Here is a 26,920-nt window from a genome sequence, read left to right as displayed (position 1 = left end):
CAGAATTTATCTAATTAGAACAAGTCCATGTGAATAAGATATGTCATCATGTTTCACGTAAAATATGTCACGACTACATATATAAAAAATCTATTTTCCTTCGTATTAGTGTTTTATTAAAAAAAAAAACACACGAAGGTTTATGCTAGTTTTGTGAAAGCTCACACCTCTTGTGATAAAATACACAACATGAAAGCTCATAAACAAAGTTTTATCACTGGACATAAATTTACATACATAAAAGTATATACATATTTTCCTCGAATAAGCATCGTCTTCTAAAAACAGGTTTATTTCGGTTTTGTGAGAGCTCACATCTATTAAGGTAAAATCTTGGTTCACATGAAAGCTCATACACTAAGTTTTATCACTGGACCTAAGTTCACATATAAAAAAAAATCCCTCATAAATCAGGGTTTTTATTAGTTTTCAAAGCTAACGATCGAACGAACATACGTTTGATAAAACAAGGGTTTTCCTACAAAACTCACGCTAATTTATACACATGTATAGAATTTCAACATGATCAAAACATGAAAAACTCATGAAATCAGCAAACAAAAGCAAAAAAAAAAAAAATTAGCCGCGTACCTGGTCGGCGCCGGCCGGAAGTTGGCCGGACGGTGCTAGCTCCGGTCGGCGACTGGTGGTGCGCCGGCGAAACCTCCTGTTCTCTGCTGGATGTGAGGAGAGGGAGGAAGAGATGATGGTGGTCGGCCGTGGAAAATTAAAAAAAAAAAAAAAGAGAGAGAGAATTAATCCCTTTTATACCTAATTTTATTTCCAAAACCTAATTCCATAAGGATTTCCTTTTTGGGTCCGACCCGTGAATCCTAAACCAACCAAGGTTCCACCATCGAACCAGCGGTTCTACACGGTTTTATGTTCACTGGATGATGCTCTATTATGCCACAGAGGTTTCCGCTCAAACCATGGTTTGCTCATTCAGTCGAAATCCGGTAATATCTTATCTTATGACCAAGTTCAATTACTTATTTTTATTTATACCTGGAAAATCACCATTCAATGCTGACTGAGGAACATGACTGTTACTCACTAAGCAGGGGACTTAATGTAGATGGTGGATTTTCGACAAAGGGTAGAATTGTAAAACTATACTCCAGATTCGACAACAGGATGAGTATTGAGGCTCATGTCTCTCATTAAAGCGTGAAAGCTCATGCCATAAATCTCTGACTGAGAAGGCTGTCTCTCAGAGTACGTTTAGATGTGTAGTCTCTCGGCTGAGACCGTGGCATATCTTACGAAAACTGAGCAATTTCAGTAATTACTCCAGATCCGGCAATCAGATGAGTATCGAGACTCATGTCTCTACGCATGAAAGATCATGCCACCTCTGATGGAGAAAGTCTCTCAGAGAAGATGAAGATGTGTAGTCTCTCAGCTGAGGCCACGGCACATCCCATATTGTATAGAATCGAAAGATTGGGCGGCTCCTAGACAGCATGTCTGCTAGTATAGAGCGACAACGTCTTCGGGATGTAACCCGGTTTTCCCCGACTATGAAAGAGGAATATGACACTCCAGCAAGTTCATATTGCTCAACCCGCAGATAATTAATGCTCCTAGACAGGAAGCCCTTCTAGTGTAGAGCCAACAATTAATTATCTCAAATCGTCTGAATATCCAGCAATATTCTACGAGCCATCGTCTGAATATCCAGCAATATTCTACGAGTCGTCAATTAATCGCCTGAATATCCAGCAATATTCTACGATTCCTCGTTATATTTCGTTACTTCAATCTGTGGTTCTTCCCAGCAGAATTCCACAGGTTAGTAATAAATATTCGACGAAACAGGCATCTCAGCATCACATAAACCCTGACGAAAATGGTGCAAGTGTAATTAGCAGATAATGCACAAACCATCATTTTGAATGCACGAACGAGCATTTCAAAAATACGAACGAAAGAGGAACTATGCAAAATAGGGAGGGAAAATAATAATAATAAAATATTAAGCAAAAGCGCCAGGGGACTAGGCTCACCAGCCATCCAGTCATGCCGTGACCAGTCCCGCGCCCAATTTTATATTTTATCATATTTTTATTATTTTCACGATCTCATGAAAATCCTCTCGTTCGAGCAAATTTCCTTTATTTCAAAGAAATTATCTAAATCACATGATTTTATCAAAAAATAATAAAATTAGAGAAAGGTGTCGCCGGACCGAGCACCAGCCGGCCATGTCTTGGCCGTGGCCGGTCCCACACCTCACATCTCCATTATTTTATCATTTCTCTCAAATTATGAAAATTCCTTGATTTTATGAATTTTCCCTAAAATCATGAAAATTACCTAATTTCATGTATTTTATTTAAATCACATGATTTTATCAAAAAATAATAAAAATAGAGAAAGGTGTCGCGGGACCGAGCACCAGCCGGCCATGTCTTGGCCGTGACCGGTCCCACACCTCACGTCTCCATTATTTTATTATTTCTCTCAAATTATGAAAATTCCTTAATTTTATGAATTTTCCCTAAAATTACCTAATTTCATGTATTTTCTCTAAAATCATGAAAATATTAAAAAATTAGGAAAACTTGTGGGACGGGGCTCTAGCCGGCCGGCCATGCCCTAGCGGGTCACACACGCCCATTATTTTATTATTATTTGGTGTTTGGTTTCCTGTTTTCATGAAAACTCTCTGATTTCAACAAAATATCTTGGTTTTCAACAAATCCCTTTGATTATATGAAAAGTTATCTAAAATCATCAAAATTACATAAAATTGGGAAGAGTGTCTTGGGTCCCGCGCCCGTTGCCCGTCCGGCCATGCCACGGCCGTTACCGGTCCCACACTCTCATTCCCTATTTTATATTTTAATTAATGTCTCTCATCTCATGGAAGTTCCCTAATTTCGCTAAACTCTCCAGTTTCATGGAATTTCCCTTAAAATCAAAGAAAAATACATGAAATCACATAAAACTGGGAAAAGCATGTGGGACAGCGTGTCAGTCGGCCGGGCATGCCCTAGACGTGGACGGTCCCACACCTTGTGATTTAATGTTTATTTATTATTTCCATCATCTCATGTATTTTTGCCGGTTTCAGCAAAACCATGGATTTTGCATATTTTCTCCAAATGTTGCTCAAACGTGCATCAGAAAATATCAAAATTCTCAGGACTGAAGCACGGACATCATGGTGACACGGGCACATCCCCTTGACCGACCAAGGGTGACCCTGAGGCTTGCAAACAACTGGTCCCGCATGCTTTAATGATTTTAACCTAATTTGCTCAGCTGCTCATATTAGGTTCGAACTCTTTCCAAACAATTGGAAGTTCGCTCAAACGACCATCTATTGGTCCCACGGCCACCAAGAGCCAGTCTCATGACCTCTTGGCCGGTCCCTCATATTTTCCATAAAGCAGGTTTTATGATTTGTCGCTCACACGAGCATTATTTCAGTAAATGATTGAACCAGCATTTAATCATTCTTTCACCAACTGGTCCTCAAGAGACTTTGTTGTTTTTGCTCATTCGAGCATCTAGGCGTTATATGGTGAATCTGTCATCCCATGTAGTCGGTTTCATGTGATTTTCAATAAATCATTATCTCGGTAAAATTAGGGTTTTGAATCCAGAGCTTTGCAGAAACGTGTTTCTGAGCAGATTCGAACACTCTGATAATTTTATGTTGGTTCCATGATTAACATTCATATTTATTTTGCTCGACTCAGCAGTCAGTAACTTAAATTAATATTTTATTTGGTTCATCTACCAACAATTCATCAAAAGAACAATATTTATTCAAACTAGCAATATTTGCTCGAACTAGCAATATTCGCTCGAACCGGCAATGTTTACTCAATTAGCAATATTCGCTCAGACTAGCAATATTTGCTCAAATCAAAGAATATTGTTTCAACTATCAATATTCAGTAATCTAGCAACACAGTTTTGCTCTTCTTAGGTTTAAATGATACCTTGTCCCAGCAGACACGTTAAACTCATGAGTTTCAGAACATTTGCTAATCATGTTCGACTCAGCGCTACATGGACTCATCGTCCCATAAAGTCCGCAACTGACTCCACAATCACGAGATTTCAATCGTGTCACATGGGGGGATATTAACTAGGGTTTTGGTCTGGCGGTCTACGGCACGTGTGTTCACCCATGATGAGAATGTGAGCAAGTCGTGCAATCAGTTGGAAGAATCAGCAAAGTAGTGGGTGGAAAGTTAACCAAGTCTCCGCACGATGAGTAATTAGTTTTAACACGATTTCCCCATTTCCCATTCTATGATTCCAGCAACTGTCACACTTCATGGGATCATGGTGTTTTCAACTCCGGCATTATAAAATGTCTCTGGATCCTGATTGAAAGAACAACAGTTTTCGAACATTCGAGCAACATTTCGCCAAAACGAGCAATTTCTCATCAAAGTTCATACAGACAATCTGTCGTCTACACGAACATACATAAATTACTCTCAATTGAGAAAAATTCAATCATTCAGAGCATTTTCACGCTGAATTCACAACACACCTACAATCTCAGATCACCATTGATCTCACGCATTTCTCAGCTTCCCTCCTACAGACCAACCCATCCTCTCTTGTGACCGAATTGACTCTGGAACGACTATTGTTCTTGGTTTAGGCCGGGGTATTACAGATTGATCTCTCGAACTTAAAGAACTCCCTACTTGCAGTGCATCTGTGTGAGGTTCAACATTTCGCTCGGTTCAAGGAGTCTCCACACGGTCGACTCTTCAATTCCGTAAAAACCAGCAAATCGTTTTTCCCCACTCACAAACCCCATGAATATCAACATCACCACTTCAATTGAGACTCAACTAGGAGATAACCCATCGTCTTATTCTTGAAATCGAGCTCAGATTCTTCATCAATCAAACCTGGTTTCTTCAACAACAACATCACCTCAATTGTTCACCCATACCTACATCTGAATCTCCACCTTTCCCAACAGACCCAAAAGCATCAACAATTTCTTCATTTCTCATGAACCCATAACATCAATTTAAACTCAATCACCGCAAAAACCCATCTCAGATTCTTCTCGTTCTTCCATTAGTTCAACAACATTAACTTCATTCCTTCGACCTAACTCTCCTCAACAACAACATCTCTTGATTCTTCTCTGGCAGCTTCTTGTCTTCAAATTATAAGAAATCAAACCCTGAACTTCCATGCCATCATCTCTGAATCCTTTTTGAACTCGATCTATAGCAACAGATTATCCTCTTCCCTTTTACTGAATTAATGAAGCCGCCTCAGACAGTATAGGAAGGATAAAAATAAGAGAAAATGATTTCTCTGAATTTTAGGTCAGGCATAGGAGATGAGAGTGATATAGCCACCCATGTAGTACTGGATAATGGCCAACCAGCTGAACTATTAATTTCCCTTCAACCGTCGGTCCTGCGAGACTGACAGTTCAGTTTTCGTAATTCTTGTTCCTTCAGTTCCCTAGAACTGACAAGCTGGCTCCATCACTCGCCTATGAATTCTCCTTTTTGCGTTTTAGGCTCCAAATGGACGATTTCTCCTTCTTTTGCTCATAATGACTCCATTGCACCTGATAAGCTCAAAAGTAAACATAAGATACAAAATCTACAAGAAAAGTAGCAAAGAAAGCATAAACAATAGATAATAATTAAGGTGTTCATAACACCTATCAAATTCCCCCACACTTAAACTTTTCTAGTCCTCAAGCAAATCAAACAAAATTTATTCTAAAGGATACATACATACAACTCCGTGTCGTCGAGGCTACTGTCACACTTAGCATGCATAACAATCCTTTGAACCCCTCGGTGTCTCGTGAGGGTTTACTAGAGGTATACCCACAAAACCTACTTTTCCAACTTACAAGTTCTCCGAAATGATAGCATCCAACGCGCTAAGAAGACATAGAAATTCTGCACACTAGTAATAAGAAGTTAGACACATATATGAACACAATCTCATCCTTAAAAGTTGAGAGAGAAATAACCATCCCTTATCGAAAGAAATTCGGGTTCGGAGTGATCAAAAGTCTCGACTCTGCCTCACAAGAAAGGGTTTTGTGAAGTTGCCCTCAATAACAAATATCTTTTTATGGGTCACACGTGTGTCCAGGTAGGAATGAAAATAGAAATCTTGCAGTAGGAAGGCCAAACCCTCCGAATTGTTTTGAAAACCCACATCTTTTATTCATTTTGAAAACCTTTTTTTCTGACAATCTCTAAGAAAGGAAATCAACCACTTAACGAAGGTGGGAATATGCTTACTTACCTCGTTATCTATTCGACGTGCAGTTAGCACCACTCTCACAGCATCCATAGAAACGTCTTCGGTCTTCAATCCTTGTCTTCATCTCCGTCTTCGGTCTTCAACTAGTGATGATAACTCTTGAACTTCGTAGAATCTTGACAATGTAATTCTTTCCTCTAATTCCTTGTTGCTTGAAACTTCATTATGAATATTTTTTCTTCCATTGGCTTTATTGAAAGAATACAAAACTAAAAATGAACGGAACAAACCAAAATATGATGCAATGATTTTTTTTTCTTTTTTTCTTTTTCTTTTTGTTTTTTCCTTTTTTCCTTTTTTTTTTTGATATGCAAGATAAATAAAGTAAATACAAAATGAAAACAAACAAAATATTAAATCTAATGATGAACCTAATGAACTTTTCTCTTGTATTTATTTATTTATTTTCATTTTTTTTGTAACTAGGGACCTAGCATAATGATGACCATGTCCCAAGTTTATTTTTTTTCCTTCTAGACAAGTGAAAATGAAATACAGATAAAGATAAAATATAACTGCAAGTACAAAGGCCATGGTGTAAGTACTTTACCGCTCGATTCTTCACAACTTGTATGTCTCGATATTATAAACTTCTTGAAATCTCATCTTGATAATCTTCACTCTCGTACATAAGTCTTCAACTTGTAAAAATTCTGCTCCTTGTCTTGTTGCTTCACTTGAATCTGAAATCTGCTCATTTCTGTATTGTTGCCTTGAACGTCTTCAACTGTCCTTCGAATTTGTGATGCTCCTCTTTTTTGATGATGATGGTGTTTATATGGACATGTTGGTTTGTAGAGAGAGATAAAGTGGATGGTGCTAACTGCGAACAAGATTACAAGTGGTATGTAAGTTAGCAATTCGATGTCACCATCATGATTGATAAAATAGCACTCAAGAGATCAAAGTAGTGCTTCTATTGGTGGGAGGTTGGGTAGCTCACCATTCTACCCGGAGTTAACGTACAGTGACACACACTCTAAAAGCACAAATTTAGACACGTACAAAGAATTGAAGGTCGGTGCGTCATATTATGTAACATGGGTAGTCTCCACTATAGGGGACCACAACTCTAATACCGAATTCAGTCTGCACCTCATTTTCCACTGGCGTGGTTAAATCCAAATTTAACTCTCATACAAGTAAGAAACCAGATCACGTTCTTTGGCATCTCTAAGTTCAGTCACTCTTGTGAGAATTTCGATGTAATCTATGCGACATGTATACTATGTGACTCTAAACTAACTACAAGTTGGAGTTTTTATTCACTAATTTACACAAAAGTTGAAAATTTTGAAAATTTTACAATGCAAATGCTTAACCACTCCCCCACACTTAAACTTTACATTGTCCTCAATGTAATTGAATCGTCCAAATAAATTCAAGGTGGGATCTTATAATAATATGCAACAGGAAATCAGAAAAAGTAAAAACAAGACAAGAAAAACTAAAAACGAGAGAAGAAATACTCATCCTATGGGTTTCCTCCCATGTAGCGCCTGGCTTAAAGTCGTCATCCCGACTATCCCCTTGCTTTCTATGACTCCTCCAGAGGGAGTGCATCCACAAAATTAGCTCCTTCCACCACTTCGGAAGTGAAACTCTCATAATATGGCTTCAACCGGTGCCCATTAACTTTAAGTTCCTTGCCTGTAGCTATGCTACGAATTTCTACTGCTCCATGAGAAAACACATTAGTAACAATAAAAGGTCCAATCCAACGTGACCTTAATTTACCCGGAAATAATTGCAAGCGAGAATTAAACAAAAACACTTTCTGCCCAACACGAAATTGTTCTCTAGAAATCATAATATCATGAAAGGCCTTCGTTTTCTCCTTGTAAATGCGTGAGATTTCAAATGCACCATTGCGAAGCTCCTCTAGCTCTTGGAGTTGTAACTTGCTTTGCTTTCCAGCCACATCCATCTCCATATTGCATTGCTTAATAACCCAAAACGCCTTATGCTCAATTTCAACGGGTAAGTGACAAGGTTTACCATACACAAGCCTAAAGGGAGACATCCCGATAGGTGTCTTGTATCGGTTCTATAAGCCCACAAAGCATCATTAAGTCGCATGCTCCAATCCTTCCTTGTTGCATTCACCGTCTTCTCTAAAATGGATTTCACCTCTCGGTTAGGAACCTCAGCTTGTCCATTTGTTTGGGGATGATAAGGTGTTGCAATCTTGTGCGACACATATTACTTCTTCAACAAGGTTTGTAAGATCCTGTTTTTGAAGTGAGAACCCCCATCGCTAATTATGGCTTTTGGAATTCCAAACCTTGCAAAAATATTAGCTTGCACAAAATCTGAAACCACTTTAGAATCATTAGTTGGGGTGGCCTTAGCTTCCACCCATTTCGAGACATAATCAACAACAAGTAAGATATAAAAATTCCCATGGGAGTTGACAAAAGGACCCATAAAATCAATACCCCATACATCGAAAACTTCAATAAATTTAATAAAATTTTGTGGCATTTGATTTCGGGCACCTAGATTTCCTGTTCTTTGGCACCTATCACAAGTTGTACAAAATATATACGCATCCTTAAACAAATTTGGCCAATAGAAACCGCTTTCAAGTACCTTGTGAGCGGTTCTCTTACTACCAAAATGTCCTCCGCAAGCATAAGAGTGACAAAAAGACAAGATAGAATGAAATTCATATTCGGGAACGCACCTTCGTATTACTTGGTCACTGCAATGTTTCCATAGGTATGGATCATCCCATATGTATTGGTTTCCTAACTTCTTAAGTTTGTCCCTCTCAGCACGAGACAAGTTCTTTGGGATTTGTTTAGACACCAAGTAATTGACAATATCGGCATACCATGGTTCCCCAAAGGCAATTGAGAATAGTTGCTCATCCGGGAAACTTTCATGCAATGGGATAGATTCCTTGTCCACAACAAGACGTCTCAAGTGATCCGCAACGATATTATCAATTCCTTTCTTGTCCTTGATTTCAATATCGAACTCGTGCAAGAGTAAAATCCATCGTATGAGCCTCGGTTTCGCTTCTTTCTTCATTAGCAAGTACCTAAGTGTTGAATGATCATAAAAGACAACAACTTTTGTACCAATTATATGAGAGCGAAACTTTTCCAAAGCAAAAACAATAGCTAACAACTCTTTTTCAGTGGTTGTGTAGTTTTATTGGGCCTCATTTAACGTTCTAGAAGCATAATAAATAGCATGAGGTATCTTCCCCACACGTTACCCAAGCACTGCACCAACCGCATAGTCACTTGCATCACACATGATCTCAAAAGGCTTGCTCCAATCCGGTGGTTTAATGATAGGGGCTGAAATCGAAAGTTCTTTCAAACGGTTGAATGTAGCCACACACTTTTCATCAAAGTTAAAAACCATATCTTTTTGCAATAAGTTGCCAAGTGGTGATGTTATCTTGGAAAAATCCTTCATAAATCTACGATAAAAACCTGCATGACCAAGAAAAGAGCGTATCTCCCTCACCGTAGTGGGAGGGGTTAAAGCACGAATAAGGTCTATCTTAGATTTATCAACTTCCAAGCCTTTAGAAGATATTATATGGCCTAAAACTATGCCATGAGTTACCATGAAATGGCACTTCTCCCAATTCAGCACAAGGTTTCTTTCAACACATCGTTCAAGGATTAGAGACAAGTTGTTCAAGCAAAGGTCAAATGAATCACCAAAGACACTAAAGTCGTCCATGAACACTTCAACTATGTTTTCAACATATTCTGAAAAAATGCTTACCATACACCTTTGAAAGGTAGTTGGAGCATTGCACAAGCCAAAAGGCATCCTTCTATAAGCAAAAGTACCGAATTGACAAGTGAAAGTAGTTTTCTCTTGATCCTCCGGCGCTATCACAATCTGATTGTAACCTGAATAACCATCAAGGAAGCAATAGTAAGAGTGTCCAGCTAAACGTTCAAGCATTTGATCAATAAAAGGCAATGGAAAATGATCTTTCTTAGTGGTGGCATTCAATTTCCTGTAATCAATACGAACCCTCCAACCGGTTTGCACACGAGTTGGGACAAGTTCGTTCTTATCATTCTCCACCACTGTCACACCTGATTTCTTTGGTACTACTTGTACTTGGCTCACCCACTTGTTATCGGATATGGGGTAGATAACACCCACGTCCAAAAGCTTGAGTATCTCCTTTTTTACAACTTCCATCATGGGAGGGTTCAAACGACGTTGCACTTCCCTTGTAGGCTTTGCATCGTCCTCCAAACGTATTTTGTGCATACAAACGGCAGCGCTTATACCCTTGATATCAGCAATTGTCCATCCTACGACCGTCTTGTACTTCCTTAGCACCCTTAGAAGTTTTTGCTCCTGTAATTCACTAAGCTCGTTAGAAACAATCACAGGTAAATCTTCCTTGTCACCCAAGTACAAGTACTTTAAGTGATCGGGAAGAGGTTTCAATTCTAACTTTGGATATTTAACAATTGAAGGTACAAGCTTTTCATCACTGCATGGTAAAGAAATAAAAGAGATATTATGAGTTTCCGTGCATCCTTGTAGTGAGTTAAGATCACCAAGGGCTTCCTTGACTTCATTACCACACTCTACAGTATTATCCATGGATGTAGTTAAAACGGTTTCCAAAGCATCATCACCATTCAATTCAAATACTTGTTGTGCCAATGTGTTCATCACATCAATGGAGAAACAAGAGTGGACATCACTAGGATATCTCATCGTCTCGAAAATGTTGAAACGAATTGTTTCTCCATCAAACTCCTTCCCTTGTCCACATCAATAATGGTTTTCGTCGTTTTCATGAAGGTACACCCAAGTAGCAACGGAATAGATGAGTCCGGTGAACCTTCATTCATCTCTAACACGCAAAAGTCAGCTGGAAATACTAATTGATTAACCTGCACAAGAACATCCTCAACAATACCCATTGGGTAGATTTTAGAGCGATCGGCTAATTGCAACACAATTCCAGACTTTTTAAGAGGACCAAGATCAAGTGAATTATATATTGATGCAGGCATAACATTAACGGATGCACCTAAATCCAACATAGCTTTGTTAAATGTAGTGTTACCAATTGTGACGGGAATTTCAAAGCTACCGGGATCCTTGCATTTCAGTGGAAGTTTGTGTTCTAAGATTGTTGAAGCATTCTCCCCCACACTTATCACTTCATTACCTTTGAGCCTTTTCTTATTGGTATACAAGTCCTTCAACACCTTTGCATATTTGGGAACTTGCTTGATTGTATCTATGAGTGGTATGTTCACATGGATCTTCTTAAGAATGTCTAAAATCTTCTTTTCTAGTTCCGCCTTCTTGGAACTTGCAAATCTGAGAGGGAAAGTTAAAGGAGGAACATAAGTAGAAACCGGAGTTTTAGAGTTAGTAATAGATACCTCGGGTATTTGGGGAATTTCATACCTCTTCTCCTCAAAAACCGGTTCCATTGGAGCTTCTTCTTTACCCAAATCAGTAACTTCAGGTTGCACAAGTTGTGTACCACTTCTCAACATAATAGCATTGACAACCTCTTTTGGGTTAATAGGTTGAGAACGGAGTTTCCCACCATTTTGTGCCTTCAATTGATTCAACTCAATAGCCATAGAACAAACTTGAGTTTGCAAATCCTTAACGGTACTCTCTGTTCTTTGCATAAAAGATTTCAACAACTCTTCCATACTTGACCCCTGATTTTGAGGTTGTTGTTGTTGTTATGGAAATTGTTGTTGTTGTGGTTGAAATCCATTCGGACGGTTGAAAGTATGTTGTTGAGCCGCTCCTTGCTTGTTAGCATAGATGAAATTGGGGTGATCTCTTCATTCCGGATTGTAAGTATTGGAGTAGGGATCATACCGTCTTTGTTGATTTGGAAAGACCGAATTAGCTTGATCATCTTCAAAAAATCGAGGAGAACTTGGTATAACTGCGGCTACAACTTGTTGCATCATTGCTGTCATGTTACCCATTTGTTGACGAAGTTCCTCGACCTCGCTCACTTCATTCACTCTTCGTAGAAGCACATCTGAATCATGACTCGGGAATTGTTGTGAGTTCGCTGCCATATTTTCAATCAACTCTCTAGCTTGTGCCACCGTCTTGTTCACTGTGCACCACCACCTGCAACATCAAGGAGATTCCTATCACTTGTTTGGAGTGCTTCATAAAAGTATTGGATAATCATAACGTCACTGAATGGTGGTGAGGGCAGCTTGCCACCAATCTCTTCTATCGTTCTCAACACTCATACAATGATTCTCCCACATTTTGGTTCATCCCACAAATTTCCTTGCGAATTTGAGTAGCCTTCGATGCAGGAAAATACCTCTCTAAGAAAATTTTCTTCAACCCGTTCAGCTGGATATTATGGAAATAGGAAGAACTCTAGGTAAACCAATAAGAGTTGATGAAACAACTCTTAATAGATCGGATGGATATTATGCTTGTGTGCTGGTGGAAATCGATTTGAGTAAATCAATTCCTAGTAAGATTTGGGTTAGTTCTAAATATAGAAAATTTGAGCAAGCTATTCAGATACCCCATTTACCTAAATATTGTTAATGCTATGGGTCACTTTGGTTCAGAGTGTAGAACTCAAAGAAAAGAACATTTCCAAAGGCCAAACAACAGGAAAGGTGAAACGTTTAAGAAACAATGGAGGCCTAAGGATAAACAAATTATTGGGTTTGATATCTGCCTCCCTAATGCTGAAAATGATTCTTTTAACAACTCGGAGCATATCATTGATTCTATTAATATTGCAAAAGAGAGTAACGATAATAATATTGAGTCACAGAAGATTATACTTTCTGGAAGATTTCAAGCTTTAAAATTTATTGATGAAGGTTTTAAAGAAGACTTGAATTGCTTAGAAGTTTTTCCTAAAATTTCTTCTTTAAATTCTGATGTGTAGCATACTTCTGAAGAGGGTGAATCAAGTGGGGTAATTAAAGAAATTCAGATTATTGATGTCCCTTCACAGTATTTTTTGGCTTTGATTACAGTTTCTAATTTGGAGGATTCTGTTACTATTGAAGATGCAAATGAATCTAGTTCAGAAGATGGTGAAATTAAGGAGGTAAGTGCTTCATATTTACTTCATAATAATTTTATTTCTCAAACTATTAGTGTCCTAAAGAAGGTGAATACTCCTATTTCCCATGTGCAAATTAAGAAGATTGTAAATGAAAAGAAAAAACCTCCTAGTAAACCTACAAAAGCTGCTCCCTTAACTAGGAAAGCAAGTAAAGAAGTTCAGAAGCTTGGGAATAAGGGGAATCCTTCCCCCACAAATTTTTCCCAATGAAAGTGATCTATTGGAATATAAGAGGCCTTAAGAGGGAGAAGGCCAAAATTAAACTTAAATATTTAATGAATCAACATAACTCCTCTTTAGTATGGATTGCAGAACCAAAAATACATGCTAATTCAAAATTTAGAGTTAAACTTCCTGGCATGAATCATCAAATTATTCATAATTCTTGTGGTAGTAGAAAAGCTAATATTTGGTTATTTCGGAATATTTCAATTCCTACTCCTGTGGTGATTTTTACTTCTAAACAATGTATTACTGTGGAGATTGGTGATGTATTAGTTACTGGAATTCATGCTGATGTGTGAATAGGAAAGAACTTTGGGCTGACTTATGCAACATCAGTATTCTAAACAAACCTTGGATTATTATTGGAGATTTTAACACTATAATGTCTGTGAATGCAAAAAAAAAAGGAGGGAGAAGTCCACTCTCCAATGCTATTAATGATTTTAATGATTGGATAAATCAGTGTGGTCTTATTCAAGCTCCTAGAAGTGGTTTGCAATTTTCTTGGTCTAACGGTAGATGTGGTAGAAAAATAATATTATGCAACCTTGACAGAGCTTTGTATAATTTACAGTGGATGAATAAATACAATGGTTGGAAGTATCAGGTGACTTCAAGAGGAATTTCTGACCATAGCTTCCTTCTTGGTTCTGATATGGATATCCCAAGACCAAAAAATTCCCCTTTTAAATTTCAAACAATGTGGATAAGTCATCCTTCTTTTATGAAAGTGGTATATGATTCTTGGAATGAGGTTATGCTTGGAAATCCCATCTTTGTCTTTATGAATAAATTAAATAGACTAAAGATTATTTTAAAGCAATGGAACTGGGAGATTTTGGTGATGTGCAAGTCAAATTGAAACAAGCTGAGGAAAAGTTACATGAAGCTAATGTGTTATCTAATGAAGACCCCTCTGATATTAATCTTCTAAACAATTATATCACCGCCAGAGGAGTTAGAGATATTGCAGCTCAAAACTTTCATACTTTCTTAAGTCAGAAAGCAAGAATTAACTGGATTAAATATGGTGATGCAAATACAGCTGTTTTTCGTACTTCTATCAAATTGAGGCAAACAAAAAATGAAGTTGCTGAATTAGCTGATGATGCAGGTGGTATTAATTCAGATCAAGAACAAATAGCATACTTGCTTATAAAATACTTCAAAACTAAATTTGGATACCAATCAGTTCATATTACTGACTCTATTATTGATGCAGTTCCTGAGTTAGTATCTAGTGATGATAATTGTTTATTGGAAAAAGTACCTACAAAGGAAGATATTAAGGATGTTTTCTTCAATCTAAATCCAGATGGTTCACCTGGACCTGATGGTTTTTCTGGTGCCTTTTACAGAGCTACTTGGGACATTATCTGTGAAGAGCTGGTAGCTGCCATTCAATTTTGTTGGTTCAATCAAGTAATTACAGCTGGACTCAACTCAAATTTTCTCATTCTTCTACCCAAAATAAAAGGTGCTAAGAAAGTAAGTCAATTCAGACCTATAGGCTTAAGTAATTTTTGCTTCAAAATTATCACTAAGATCATATCTATAATAATAAGCACTTTTCTTCATAAACTAGTATCTTCTCAACAATGTGCTTTTGTTAAAGGCAGAATTATTCATGAAAAGATTTTATTGGCATCTGAACTAGTGAATGAGATGAGTATTAAAAGAAGAGGAGGTAATGTAGGTCTAAAATTAGACATTTCTCAGGCTTATGATACACTAAGTTGGGAATTCTTGATAGTTGTCCTTAAGAAATATGGTTTTTCTATCAGATTCTGTCAATGGATTCAAATACTTCTACAAACTACAAAAATTTCCATTTACTAAATGGTGGTCCAATTGGTTATTTTGGAGTGGGTAGAGGAGTTAAACAGGGTGATCCCCTTTCTCCCATTTTATATGTTCTAGCAGCTGATGCACTGAGCAGGAAGATTATTCAATATATTCAAGCAGGAAAAATTGCACCAATGGTAATAAGGAGAGGTATTTATCCCTCACACCTATTCTTTGCTGATGACATATTCATTTTTTTAATAGAGGCAAAAAATCTATTCAAAATCTCAAAATACTACTTATGGAGTATTAATCAGCTTCTGGACAAGTGGTCAATGCAACAAAGAGTAAATGTTTTGTAGATGGGACTACTAACTCAAGGAAGTTGCAGATAACAGATACTATGAATATGTCTCTCTCCAATTTTCCATATAATTACTTAGGAGTGATGCTAGTACCTGGTAAGATCAAAGCAATACATTTATGGTCATTTGTGGAATTGCTTCAAAAAAGATTGGCAACTTGGTTAGGTAAATTTCTAAATTTCCAAGCTATAATAACCTTGATTAAGTTTGTACTCTCCAGCATTCCCATGTATAACATGTCCATATATAAGTGGCCAAAAAAGGTAATTCTTGCTTGTGAAAAAATCATAAGGAATTTTTTTGTGGAGTGGTAACGCTGAGGACAGGAAATATATTACTCTTAATTGGGAGAAAGTTTGTGTACCACAAGAAGAAGGAGGTTTGGGAATTAGAAGGATGGAAGATATTAATAAGGCTTTACTCATGAAACTACTTTGGAGAATTCTTAACTCTTAAGAAGACTGGGTACTTTTCTTTCTAGCTAAATACCAAGACCTTAATGGAATGTGGATTTATTATTATAAAAAGTTTTTTGTGTGGCCTGGAATCAAGTGGGTGTTGAATGATTTCTCTGAAAACATCAGATGGCTTGTGGGCAATGGGAAACAAATCTCCATCTGAAATGATGCATGGATCCTTGAAAAAAGTATAATTTCACTCTTCCCTGCAAATGATTATATACTTCAGAACAATCATATGAAAGTGGAAGAATTAATTCAGAATAAGCAATGGGTTGTACCAGAGGAAATGTTGAAAAAAAAATTCTATTGAAGAATTGCCTCTACTTTCCTTAGAGGAGGATAAGATGGTGTGGACAGCTACTCAAAATGGTAAATTTTCAGTTCAAAGTGCAGTTAATGTAATCAGGAAAAAACAACCCAAGCTTAGATGGTATAAGAAAATATGGAAATCTTGTATTCATCCATCCACTGCAGGTAACATCTGGAAAATAACTAGAGATGTTTGTACTACTGATGAGAAGGTGAAAAATAGAGGAATGAATCTGGCTTCAAGATGCTATCTTTGCAGAAAAGATCAAGATAATATGGAACACATTTTATGGAATTGTGATTATGGTCAAATATTGTGGAAATGGGTTGGAGGTATCTTTGCCTTTAAAACCCCCAAATCTTTTGAGGATATATTAAATGCATGCAATAGAAAAAGTACTGTGATACAGGAAGTTTGGTTTATTGCTGCATTCAACATAATGGTGGACATTTGGTTTACAAGGAATAGAGTATACTTTGATAATGTTACTCCTAACAGTTCAGCAGCTCAAAAGAGGATCTCCAAAATAATACAGGACTGTGAAGTTAGACTCAAGGGAGATATGTCCAATTCTGCATATGACTTAAAAATATTAAAACATTTCAATCTGGGTTGCAGAAAAGTGAAGAATTTCAGAACTATTGAATGCAATTTATGTCTGCCTGCTGATGATAGTACATTCATATGCTGTGATGGTGCATCCAGAAGGAATCCAGACAATGCTGGTTATGGATTCATTGCAAGAGATAGTGCATGTAATTTTTTAACAGCTGAAAGTGGTGGTCTTGGCAATTCTACTAACTTTGTAGCTGAGATAATTGGAACTATAAATGCATTGGAATGGGCAGTGAAGGAGTTGAAAAATAAAGTGATTATCAATTCTGACTCTAAAGAAGCTGTCTATGCTTTTAGTAAGAATAAACTCCCTTGGTTTATATGGAATCGTTGGATACATGTCTGCAGTAAGATATCATCTATTCATTTTAATCATGTGTATAGAGAGATCAACTTTTCAGCTGATTTCTTTGCAAAGAAAGGATTATTACTGGCCAAAGGACAAGTTCTGAAGTTCAATGAAAGACCTTCAAATATGCAGAGAATGGAATTTCCAGGCCTTACATACTACAAATTTGTGTGAAGGGTTAAAGGTAGAGATGAATATAATTTTTTGTATCTGTTTTGTTTCTTTTAGTCTGGACATGTGGTCCTCAATTTTCCTTATTGATCTGTTGTAACAGCTTATTCATTTGATCAATAAAATTAAATTTTTGAAAAAAAAAAAAAAATCAACCCGTTCCATGTAGTGACACTTCCGGATGGCAAACAGTACAACCAATCCTTAGCGTTGTCCACCATAGCAAATGGAAAAGCTTTCAACATTGCACCATCGACATCAGTCTCTGCTGGAAGCATGACCATGACAATGGTATGGAAGTCCATAAGATGCTTGTTTGGGTCTTCATTCACCATGCCATGGAACTTTGATAACTCTATAAGCAACCCCGGCTTGATCTCAAAGGTTGAGTTTGTTTGGATACACCATTGTTGTGCATCAAGCCTATGAGAAGCCAAGTCATTGAGTGTACGATTTGCATCACCCATTGATTCTTCTTCTTCTTCAACTAGTGGTTCTTATACAAATGGAACCTCTTGTTCTTCTTCTAGTTGTAACTCTTCTTCCACTTCTGACTGTTGTTCTTCCGTTGTGTCTTGACTTGGTTGGAGTATTGTGCCTCTTCGACTAGCTATCCTGCACCTTGGATAGTTCCAATCTTTAGAAACCAGGGATTAGGTACCTGAAAACAATTCTCGTAAACAATTGAGAAACAAGACAAGAACACAAAAAGCAAAGATAAAAGAAGAAATTATAAAAAGAAACTAAAAACTTAATAACAAGCCGTATGCCTCCCCGGCAGCGGCGCCAAAATTTGATTGCTGTCATATGCGTCAAAAATAATTTCACTTTCTTACTTAACTAAAATAAATGAAGTATTTGATAAGAAAGAATTCCTTTCCACAAAGAGGCAATTGGTGTTATGCAATTTTCAGATTCTTAAGTAACCAAGGGGGGATTTTGTTTACCAATGCAATAAAAATAAATCGAAAGCAATAAAATATGAAAATAATCAATAAGAGGAAGATATTGGTCATGGGATAGTATCATTCACAAACAAACGTGTAAAAGGACTAATTCGATTTAACCAAGGTTATGATTCACTTGTGACTAGTAGGATATATCACTATAAGCAGAACCCACATTTATGCTACTTAGAATCAGGGATAAACAACTTTTTAGTATTGAAAACCCTAATATTTCTTTAGAAATGAATGCAAATCGGATTGATTCCGGACTCAACCAAACAAACAATCAAATCATATAACAATATAAACCATGAATGATAAACAATAAAGTTGAGACAAAACTAATTCATTGAAACAATATCATGTTGTGAAATCAACTTTATCCCATAACCAATAATATGTGTTGAGTTCATCATAATCATAATCAATAATAAAATCAAGAAGATGAAAAACAAAGGAAAGCAAACCCTAGTCGCCGCTCTCCAAAAAGCTCCAAGTAATAAAATACGTCATAAACCAAAGAAGTAGAAAACTTTCCTTTTTGTAGCTCTTCTTGTTTCCAAAACTAGGTCTTCAAAGCCCAAAGTCCAAGTGGTCCAACAAGCCCATAACTTTCCAAGCTTGTCAGTCTTGTAGAACTGACATCCTATTCCTGCCCATTACCACCATCAGGACCACGGTTAGCTGAAGCTAATTCTTGGCTAAGTTGCCAAATCCCAACACCACAGCTCACACCTTAGAGCATCAAAACAACTCCTAAACATCCTCCAAACTCGAGCCAATACTAACCCATAATGCCATCAGTTCATATCTGTAGCTTTTGTGATTCACTCAAACTAACTGCAATAACAATTCTCTGCAGACCAAAGCAACCATCTCTGTAACTGCAATCATAACAACTCTTGCCCTGCAGCTCAGTTGTACTCATCTCACCACTAGAGACACATTTCCTCCACCTGACTGCACCTGCACTTGCCTAAACTTTCAGTCCTAGCTTCCCAACTTCTTCACTGCCTCCATAACCAACGACAGCAACTTCATAGTCATTAAGCACAACACCGTCTCAACTGCAAGCAACCACCACTCTATAATACCCATTGTAACCGCCACTGCAAATCCATATACACCAACTTCTCCAGTTCAGTTGCATTGTAACATACTCTCAAGCCAACAAGCAGCAACACTCCATGCCTAGCATAACCTGCAATGCCCATTCTTTGACAGCAACTGCATATTGACCTTCTCAGCTTCAAATCTGTAATGGACCATCACTCCATCTTCTAGTTCATCTGTAACACCACTCCGAGCACCACCAGCAACAACTTATTTTAGGCAAATCGCTCTGAGATACCAGCTCATTTATCCATTTGAGCTCCAGTTTCACAACCTCATTGCAGCAACAACTTCATAGTCTCCACTGCAATTGCAACTTTAAACCACTCCACACCGCCTGAATTGGTTTGTTTCTCGGCGTCAGTAAATATCTCCCTCTCATCTTCAATTCACCTGCAACAACTCCTAACATTCATCTAATTAATTCCATATCCAACTGACTCAAGTACAGGCTCTCAGTAACAACACCAGAACCCTTGCAAGCTTCACATATAATATCACCAGTGACTTCAATCCTCTCTCTCTCTACAACCATCACCTGACTTGCAAGCATTTCAGTCACCACCAGTGTCTTCAACATACATCTATTCAGTTCTCCCAATTTATCAAAGAACCATGAACATAAACACCCTCAGAATCTTCTCTTCCTTCCAACAGAAACCTAACTCCAGTTCAGACACAACCAGTTCCTTCTTTTCCCATTCTCGATTCAAATATCAGATCTCAGATGCATCCACTGAAATCCCATGAATATCAACATCACCATTTCAATTGAGACTCAACTCTGAGATAACCCATCGTCTTATACTTGAAATCGAGCTCAGATTCTTCCTCAATCAAATCTGGTTTTTCCAACAACAACATCACCTCAATTGTTCACCCATACTTGCATCTGAATCTCCACCTTTCCCAACAGACCCAAAAGCATCAACAATTTCTTCATTTCTCATGAACCCAGAACATCAATTTAAACTCAATCACCGCAGAAACCCATCTCAGATTCTTCTCGTTCTTCCATTAATTCAACAACATCAACTTCATTCCTTCGACCTGACTCTCCTCAACAACAGCTCTCTTGATTCTTCTCTGGCAGTTTCTTGTCTTCAAATTATAAGAAATCAAACCCTGACCTTCCATGCCATCATCTCTGAATCCTTTTTGAACTCGATCTATAACAGAAGATTATCCTCTTCCGTTTTACTGAATTAATGAAGCCGCCTCAGACAGTATAGGAAGGATAAAAATAAGAGAAAATGATTTCTCTGAATTTTAGGTCAGGTGTAGGAGATGAGAGTGATATAGCCACCCATGTAGTACTGTATAAGGGCCAACCAGCTGAACTATCAATTTCCCTTCAACCGTCGGTCCTTCGAGACTGACAGTTCAGTTTTCGTAATTCTTGTTCCTTCAGTTCCCTAGAACTGAAAAGCTGGTTCCATCACTCACCTATGAATTCTCCTTTTTGCGTTTTACACTCCAAATGGACGATTTCTTGACTCCATTGCACTTGATAAGCTCAAAAGTAAACATAAGATACAAAATCTACAAGAAAAGTAGCAAAGTAAGCATGAACAATAGATAATAATTAAGGTGTTTATAACACCTATCAAACTTGGAGCTCATAGGCTCTGATGGCTATCTATCCATGGATTATGAAAAAGAAAATCATTTCTGCTCATTATATTGAGATCTGATTTCAGCTAGACTTGTCTTCAGCTAGATTTGTCTTCATTCCCCTCTCCATGGGTGTTGCCACTTGAAGAATCACCTTTAAACCACTGATGAGGATAGGGTCTCGCTGATCTTTCAGTTTTAGAAGTCTCAAATTCCCTAATTTTTACTTGACTTGTATTAAGAGGAGCCAAAGTCAAGTCCAAATCATCAATTCTTGGTCTTTTTGGAATGGAAAGAGGATTGTCCCAATGAAAGTAGCTCTGCATCAAAGTCCAGTTCTTTAAATATGTTGTACTGTCATTGTTGGGTTGTTTCCAGGCCTATCCCTATTTTGCATCACTTTCTGCATGTAGGTATCCATTTTGTAGCCAACACAAACAGTATGTTGTCCAGATGCATAATTTTCAACATGGGTAGCACAAATATCAGTATAGTTATGTGTTGGCTGCATGATTTCAGGTTGGTTTTCTTTGTCATCTTCCAATTGAGATATGTAATCATTACGGGTTATGTTAGTTGCGGCTTGCTCCACAGAGGAGTTGGTGAGGTAGTCTTCAGATAATTTCATGTTGTCTTGAACCATCATTGGTTGCATTTTCTCCTGCTGCAAAACCACTTATTGCTGCATTGCTAATAAGGTTGCATTGGTTTGTGCTTGATGAACTTCAGCTTGGTGTTGAGCCATTTCAAAATAGATGCAGTTTTGCAATTTATGGCCAATTATATCACATTATCCACAGAAATTGAATGGAAAGTTATGGAACTCAAAGTACACAGTATTAACCTGACCCGTCTCATTTTCTGCATTTACACTGAACTTGAGTCTCTGTCTGAACCTAATGCTTGCTCTCACTGTGATTGAGAAACTTCCATTTCTTTTCCTCACTCGGTATGAGAAAGACAAAAACTCCCTCACGCATGCTAAATACCTCCTGAAATTATCACTTGTAACTTGGGTTGGAGTTAAGTTACTTATAGTTATGAAGAACATCTCCACAATGGGGTACCAGGTCAGCAAATTATAAGTTACTTCCCATTTTTTGATGCTGAATAAATCTCCAAACACTCTTCCAATAGCCAAATTAATAACCCTCTGCATCTCATAATCATGTTGAAACCTTATAATATATATCCACTCACTGGCTTTCCAGACTAAAATTCCCCCATCAATCTCCTACTGAAATAACAAAGCATTTTTGACATCCCAGCAGTTTCTTTCTACTGGATCAACAAAGGTTCCTACCAGGCAACTAGTCCACAAGATATGGGTGTTTTGATACATAGTTGAGACTATTTCATTTAGGTAAATTGCCTCCCACTACTCAGATTCAGGGTTGAAGTTGATTAGTAAGTTGAGAAACATCACCATGCCAGACTGCAAACATGGTGATACACAGACAAACAACAAAGGCTACGAGGTATTGAATATGAAACATGCAAGTAAGTGGATCTGAACAGGTATGAGAAGCACAACACGGTGAATGAAATCAACTTCATCTTCAAGAGTATTTATAAGACGAACTCAAATTAACGGGAATAAATAAAACCAACTCTTTAATTTAACAAACTAAAAGAAATCACAAACTAGCATGTTGCAGAGGGATAATCAGAGAGGATCCAAAAAAGAGGAAGGATCTTCACCAGGTGTATGAAATTGGAAGGGATTCTTACAGATGTCATTGAGGATTAAATTAGTCTTCTCCATTAGCAAGTAATTCAATCAGTTCTTCAGAGATCTTCTAATTAAAAACTTTGTGTTTCAAAATCAATGCAACTTGAAAAAACCAAAAGTAAATCATTACCTGACCTCTGAAATATGAAATCAGAAGTAACCGTGTGAAATTGGGTTTGATCAGAGCACAAATCTAAAGACAAATCTCCTCTTTTGTGAATGTTCAAATCAGTTCTCCCTTTTTTCTTCTTTTTACAATTAAGGATTAAACTAATCTTCTCCATTAGCAAGTAATTTAATCAGTTCTTTAGAGACCTCTAATTAAAAACTCCGTGTTTCAAAATCGGTGCAATTTGAAAAAACCAAAAATAAATCATGAGTCCTATTATTAGAAGGGAAAGAATCGATACGAGGAAGGAAATAGAAATTCCGAGGAGGGATTGACTTCTTTATAAAATAATGAAATATATAATACCTTTGACATTAATTGCGATTCACTAACCAAACAAGTCCCAACTAAGAAATAAAAAGTCTTACAAATACTTTTTCTCCCCAACGACAAATTTTGCGATACAAAAAAAAAATTAAAAAAAAAATCCTGCAACTGTAATAAAAGAGAACTCGGTGTGAAGATCAGGATAGAATCATAATATTTCTTCAAATGCATCTTTGATAACAAACCATAACGGGAAATATAATAAGATGTAAAAAAGAGGTTTGCTGCCATGAAATCATAATACCAAATGCCATGAAGTCGCTTACTCATTTCAGTACAAGCATGTACAACATGGATTCTAGATGTAAATCAGATATAATCTTAACTAGCTCCAGTCGCGTTCATGTCCTCTTAGGATTTCATGTTTGCCTAAGCAGATAGATCATCGCACACGGGCTTAATGTTTCTGAAACATTTACTTATGATCCTGCTCCAAAAATACAGAGAGACTATATTAATACTGCTCTTATGGCAGGAGACTATAGTAAAAATGCAACTACCAGAAGTGAGCATAGCATCAAATCCACTCGGCAGCATGATCAGTGAAGATTTTTTCCCAAAACACAAATTTTGGAGTGTCCGGCAAAGGTGAGTTCCGCTTAAACTTAAGACCAATAAAATGATTTAATCTTATACGAGTAATGTTTTGGGACTTGTGAAAGTACTACCTTTCCAATATGCCATGTACACAAAAGATGAGTATGTTGATAGGGTAAAAGTGGGAAAGAGAAGAAAGTCCAAGCGCAAGCCCATCTCCTAGAGGTGAAGAGAGAGAATAGATCAGTTGAGAATGATTTTCTAAATATCCTTTCTTCCTTTTTATAATAATCTTTCCTCCCCCTCTTAGGAATAAGCACCCATAGGATCAATATATTACCAAACTACACTTCCCTTTTCCCCAAGTTATTGTGGGACAAATAAAATAGAGCTTTTGACTTGGAATGAAGCCCAACTATTTTAAGATTTTCCTTATTGGGCTAGGTCCATCCATTATTCTATGGGTTGACCTAGTCTCCAATTTCCTTCTTCTTAAAAAGAACCCTTAGAGCATCCACAGTGGCCGAGTATAACGAAAAATTTGGGATGAGATCGTAACGCAGTGGGACGGAGTAAATATTAAATCCCAGCCAAAGATCAAATCCCAGATCATATTTGGTCGCGACCAAATACCAAATCCTAATATAGTCGGGCGTAAATTTAAAGTACGCTTGTTGCTGGGCGGACACCCAACCATCCGCCCGTTCACTTACTCATCAGGCGGGCACCAAACTATCCGCCCCATTCAAAATGAAATTCATCAGGCGGACACCCAATCATCCGTCCGTTCACATTTCGTCAGGCGGACACCAAACCATCCGCCCCATTCAAAATGAAATTCATCAGGCGGACACCCAACCATCCGCCCGTTCACTTACTCATCAGGCGGACACCAAACCATCCGCCCCATTCAAATTTCGGGCGTAAACCAATTTTACGCCCCATTCAAGCGTACACCAAATTTACGCCCGTTTTCGTGCGGTGATTAATTTTACGCGCGACCAAATTTGGTCTTCTCCCCATAACGTCACAGTACAGATTAAACTCATATTTAGTCTTTTTTTTTGGTCTTTGATCTTTGAGTTTAGTCGTACCATTACAGTCGCTCTTAGTAGACTAAAGGGCTACCCATTTTAGGGTTAATTATTTTCATGTATCAAAGAGTCCCATGTGGCAAAATTGTTCTCATAGTTGAATGATTGTTCGGAAAATTTTCTTTCAGTAATGTGAGAATACCACGAGGGTTAACACCTGCTTTAGTTAAATCTTCAACAAGCATCATTTCTTCTTCATTCAATCTACCTGGGTACGAGTGTCCCGTCAGTGCCTTTGGAAAAGAATGGTTATGAAAACCGCATTTTACCCGAACAACCCATTTTCCATCCTTGTTGGAACTACTGTTTATCTCTTAAATGGACAATCACATTTAATGGTACCACACTTTCTTTTCCTCTTTGCCGTTGTCTTGGGAACATAAGTTTTGCTTCTATGATCATAAAATTTGCCCTTCTAGGGCTGTTCATGGTCGGTTTTGGTTCGGTTTCTAGCCAAACCAAAACCGAAACCAATATTATTGGTTTCTAAAAATCTAAACCAAACCAATCCATTAACCATTGGTTCGGTTTCCAAATGGTTCCAGTTGGTTTCGGTTTGTCCCAGTGGTTTTTGGTTAACCAATAATTATGTCAAACCAAAAAAAAATACACAAATTTACAGATAAAAAAATCGTAGTTGCCGATAGTATTGGTTTACACAAATATACAGACAAAAAAAAATCAAGAATAGTTAAAGCTTACTCTAATTCTAGAGATCAAATGAAGATATATAATATATCTTAATTTAGATATTGACAAATAAAAAAGAAGGAAGACGGGAAGAAAAAAGTCGAGTAGCAGCAGTTGTAGTTGGGGGTGGAGAAGGGAGGCGGTTGAGAGAAGGTGAAAGAGAAAGAGGGAGAGTTTCATAATGAAATATTAGATTTAGGGTTTCTATTTATCCTCTAAATTAATGGGTAGAATCTAATACGTTTAAATCGACGGTAGAAATTAAGTTTAAAAATTAATCGGTTCCCCAATGGTTTTTGGTTCGGTTTTCAGGTCAAACCAAAACCAAACCAATAATGTCGGTTTTTCAACATTTTTTACCAAACCAATCCAAATCTAAATGGTTTGGTTCGGTTTCTTGCTTATTGGTCTGGTTCGGTCGGTTTCCAACGGTTAACCGACACCATGTTCAGCCCTAGCCGCTTCTTTCACATTGCATAACCATGTTTTGAATTTTGGAAGACGATTTCACCATCGCACAGTTGAGAGTTAACCCTATTTCCGTAATCCACATAGCAGCTCCCGTTTTCGAATCAAATACCTATGCAAATAAGGAATGTCGAAGTGCGTTAAACATCAAATAAACTCAGGTATGTTCAAAATTAAACGGATCATATAATACCTTTTTGAGAGACAATATACCTCTTCGGTCTGGAAATACTTGGTTAAGTCCGGGAATTCATGTGCCAATGGTACCAGTTGATCATCCTCGTTATATTCAAACATTTCTGTACAGAGAATTCAGTATAAGCGTCGAATTTATAATTTTTCAATGGAACATAGTCTAATTATACAGACACATCGCTGGAATATAAAATTAATATAACATATACCAAAACAAAAGTGATCAATGAAGAATAGTTAGAGTATAGTCATACGTCTGCAAATTTATAGATTGTATAAAAATATAATTCACTTCTCTGTGATCGACATCTCCTCATGTCAATAGTATGTAACTATGCTAGCAGAAACAAATGAAGTAAAACCTCAACACTGTTA

The 26,920-nt window shown here is 37.4% G+C and overlaps 2 protein-coding genes across 2 annotated transcripts; both read left to right on the top strand.

Annotated features, from left to right (window-relative positions):
- The first annotated feature begins 14,425 nt into the window (after positions 1 to 14,425).
- LOC113360120 lies at positions 14,426 to 15,739 on the top strand. Its single transcript, XM_026603665.1, has 3 exons — positions 14,426 to 15,091; positions 15,388 to 15,585; positions 15,653 to 15,739. The coding sequence occupies exons 1-3, from the start codon at positions 14,426 to 14,428 to the stop codon at positions 15,737 to 15,739; spliced, it is 951 nt and encodes a 316-aa protein (XP_026459450.1).
- An 819-nt stretch (positions 15,740 to 16,558) lies between these two features.
- Positions 16,559 to 17,662, top strand: LOC113360119. The gene has a single exon (XM_026603663.1). The coding sequence runs from the start codon at positions 16,559 to 16,561 to the stop codon at positions 17,660 to 17,662; it is 1,104 nt and encodes a 367-aa protein (XP_026459448.1).
- Positions 17,663 to 26,920: the final 9,258 nt, after the last annotated feature.

This window comes from Papaver somniferum, chromosome 3 (assembly GCF_003573695.1).
Source record: "Papaver somniferum cultivar HN1 chromosome 3, ASM357369v1, whole genome shotgun sequence".
Taxonomy (NCBI): Eukaryota; Viridiplantae; Streptophyta; class Magnoliopsida; order Ranunculales; family Papaveraceae; genus Papaver; species Papaver somniferum.
This window is presented reverse-complemented; position numbering and strand designations above follow the sequence as displayed.

Coding starts and splice junctions, on each gene's coding strand:
- LOC113360120 (XM_026603665.1), top strand. CDS start 14,426: ATGGAACTGGGAGATTTTGGTGATGTGCAAGTCAAATTGAAACAAGCT. Junction 15,092..15,387: donor AAATAAAAGGTGCTAAGAAA/GTAAGTCAATTC, acceptor TTTTTCTATCAG/ATTCTGTCAATGGATTCAAA. Junction 15,586..15,652: donor CAGGAAAAATTGCACCAATG/GTAATAAGGAGA, acceptor TTTTTTTAATAG/AGGCAAAAAATCTATTCAAA.
- LOC113360119 (XM_026603663.1), top strand. CDS start 16,559: ATGGTGTGGACAGCTACTCAAAATGGTAAATTTTCAGTTCAAAGTGCA.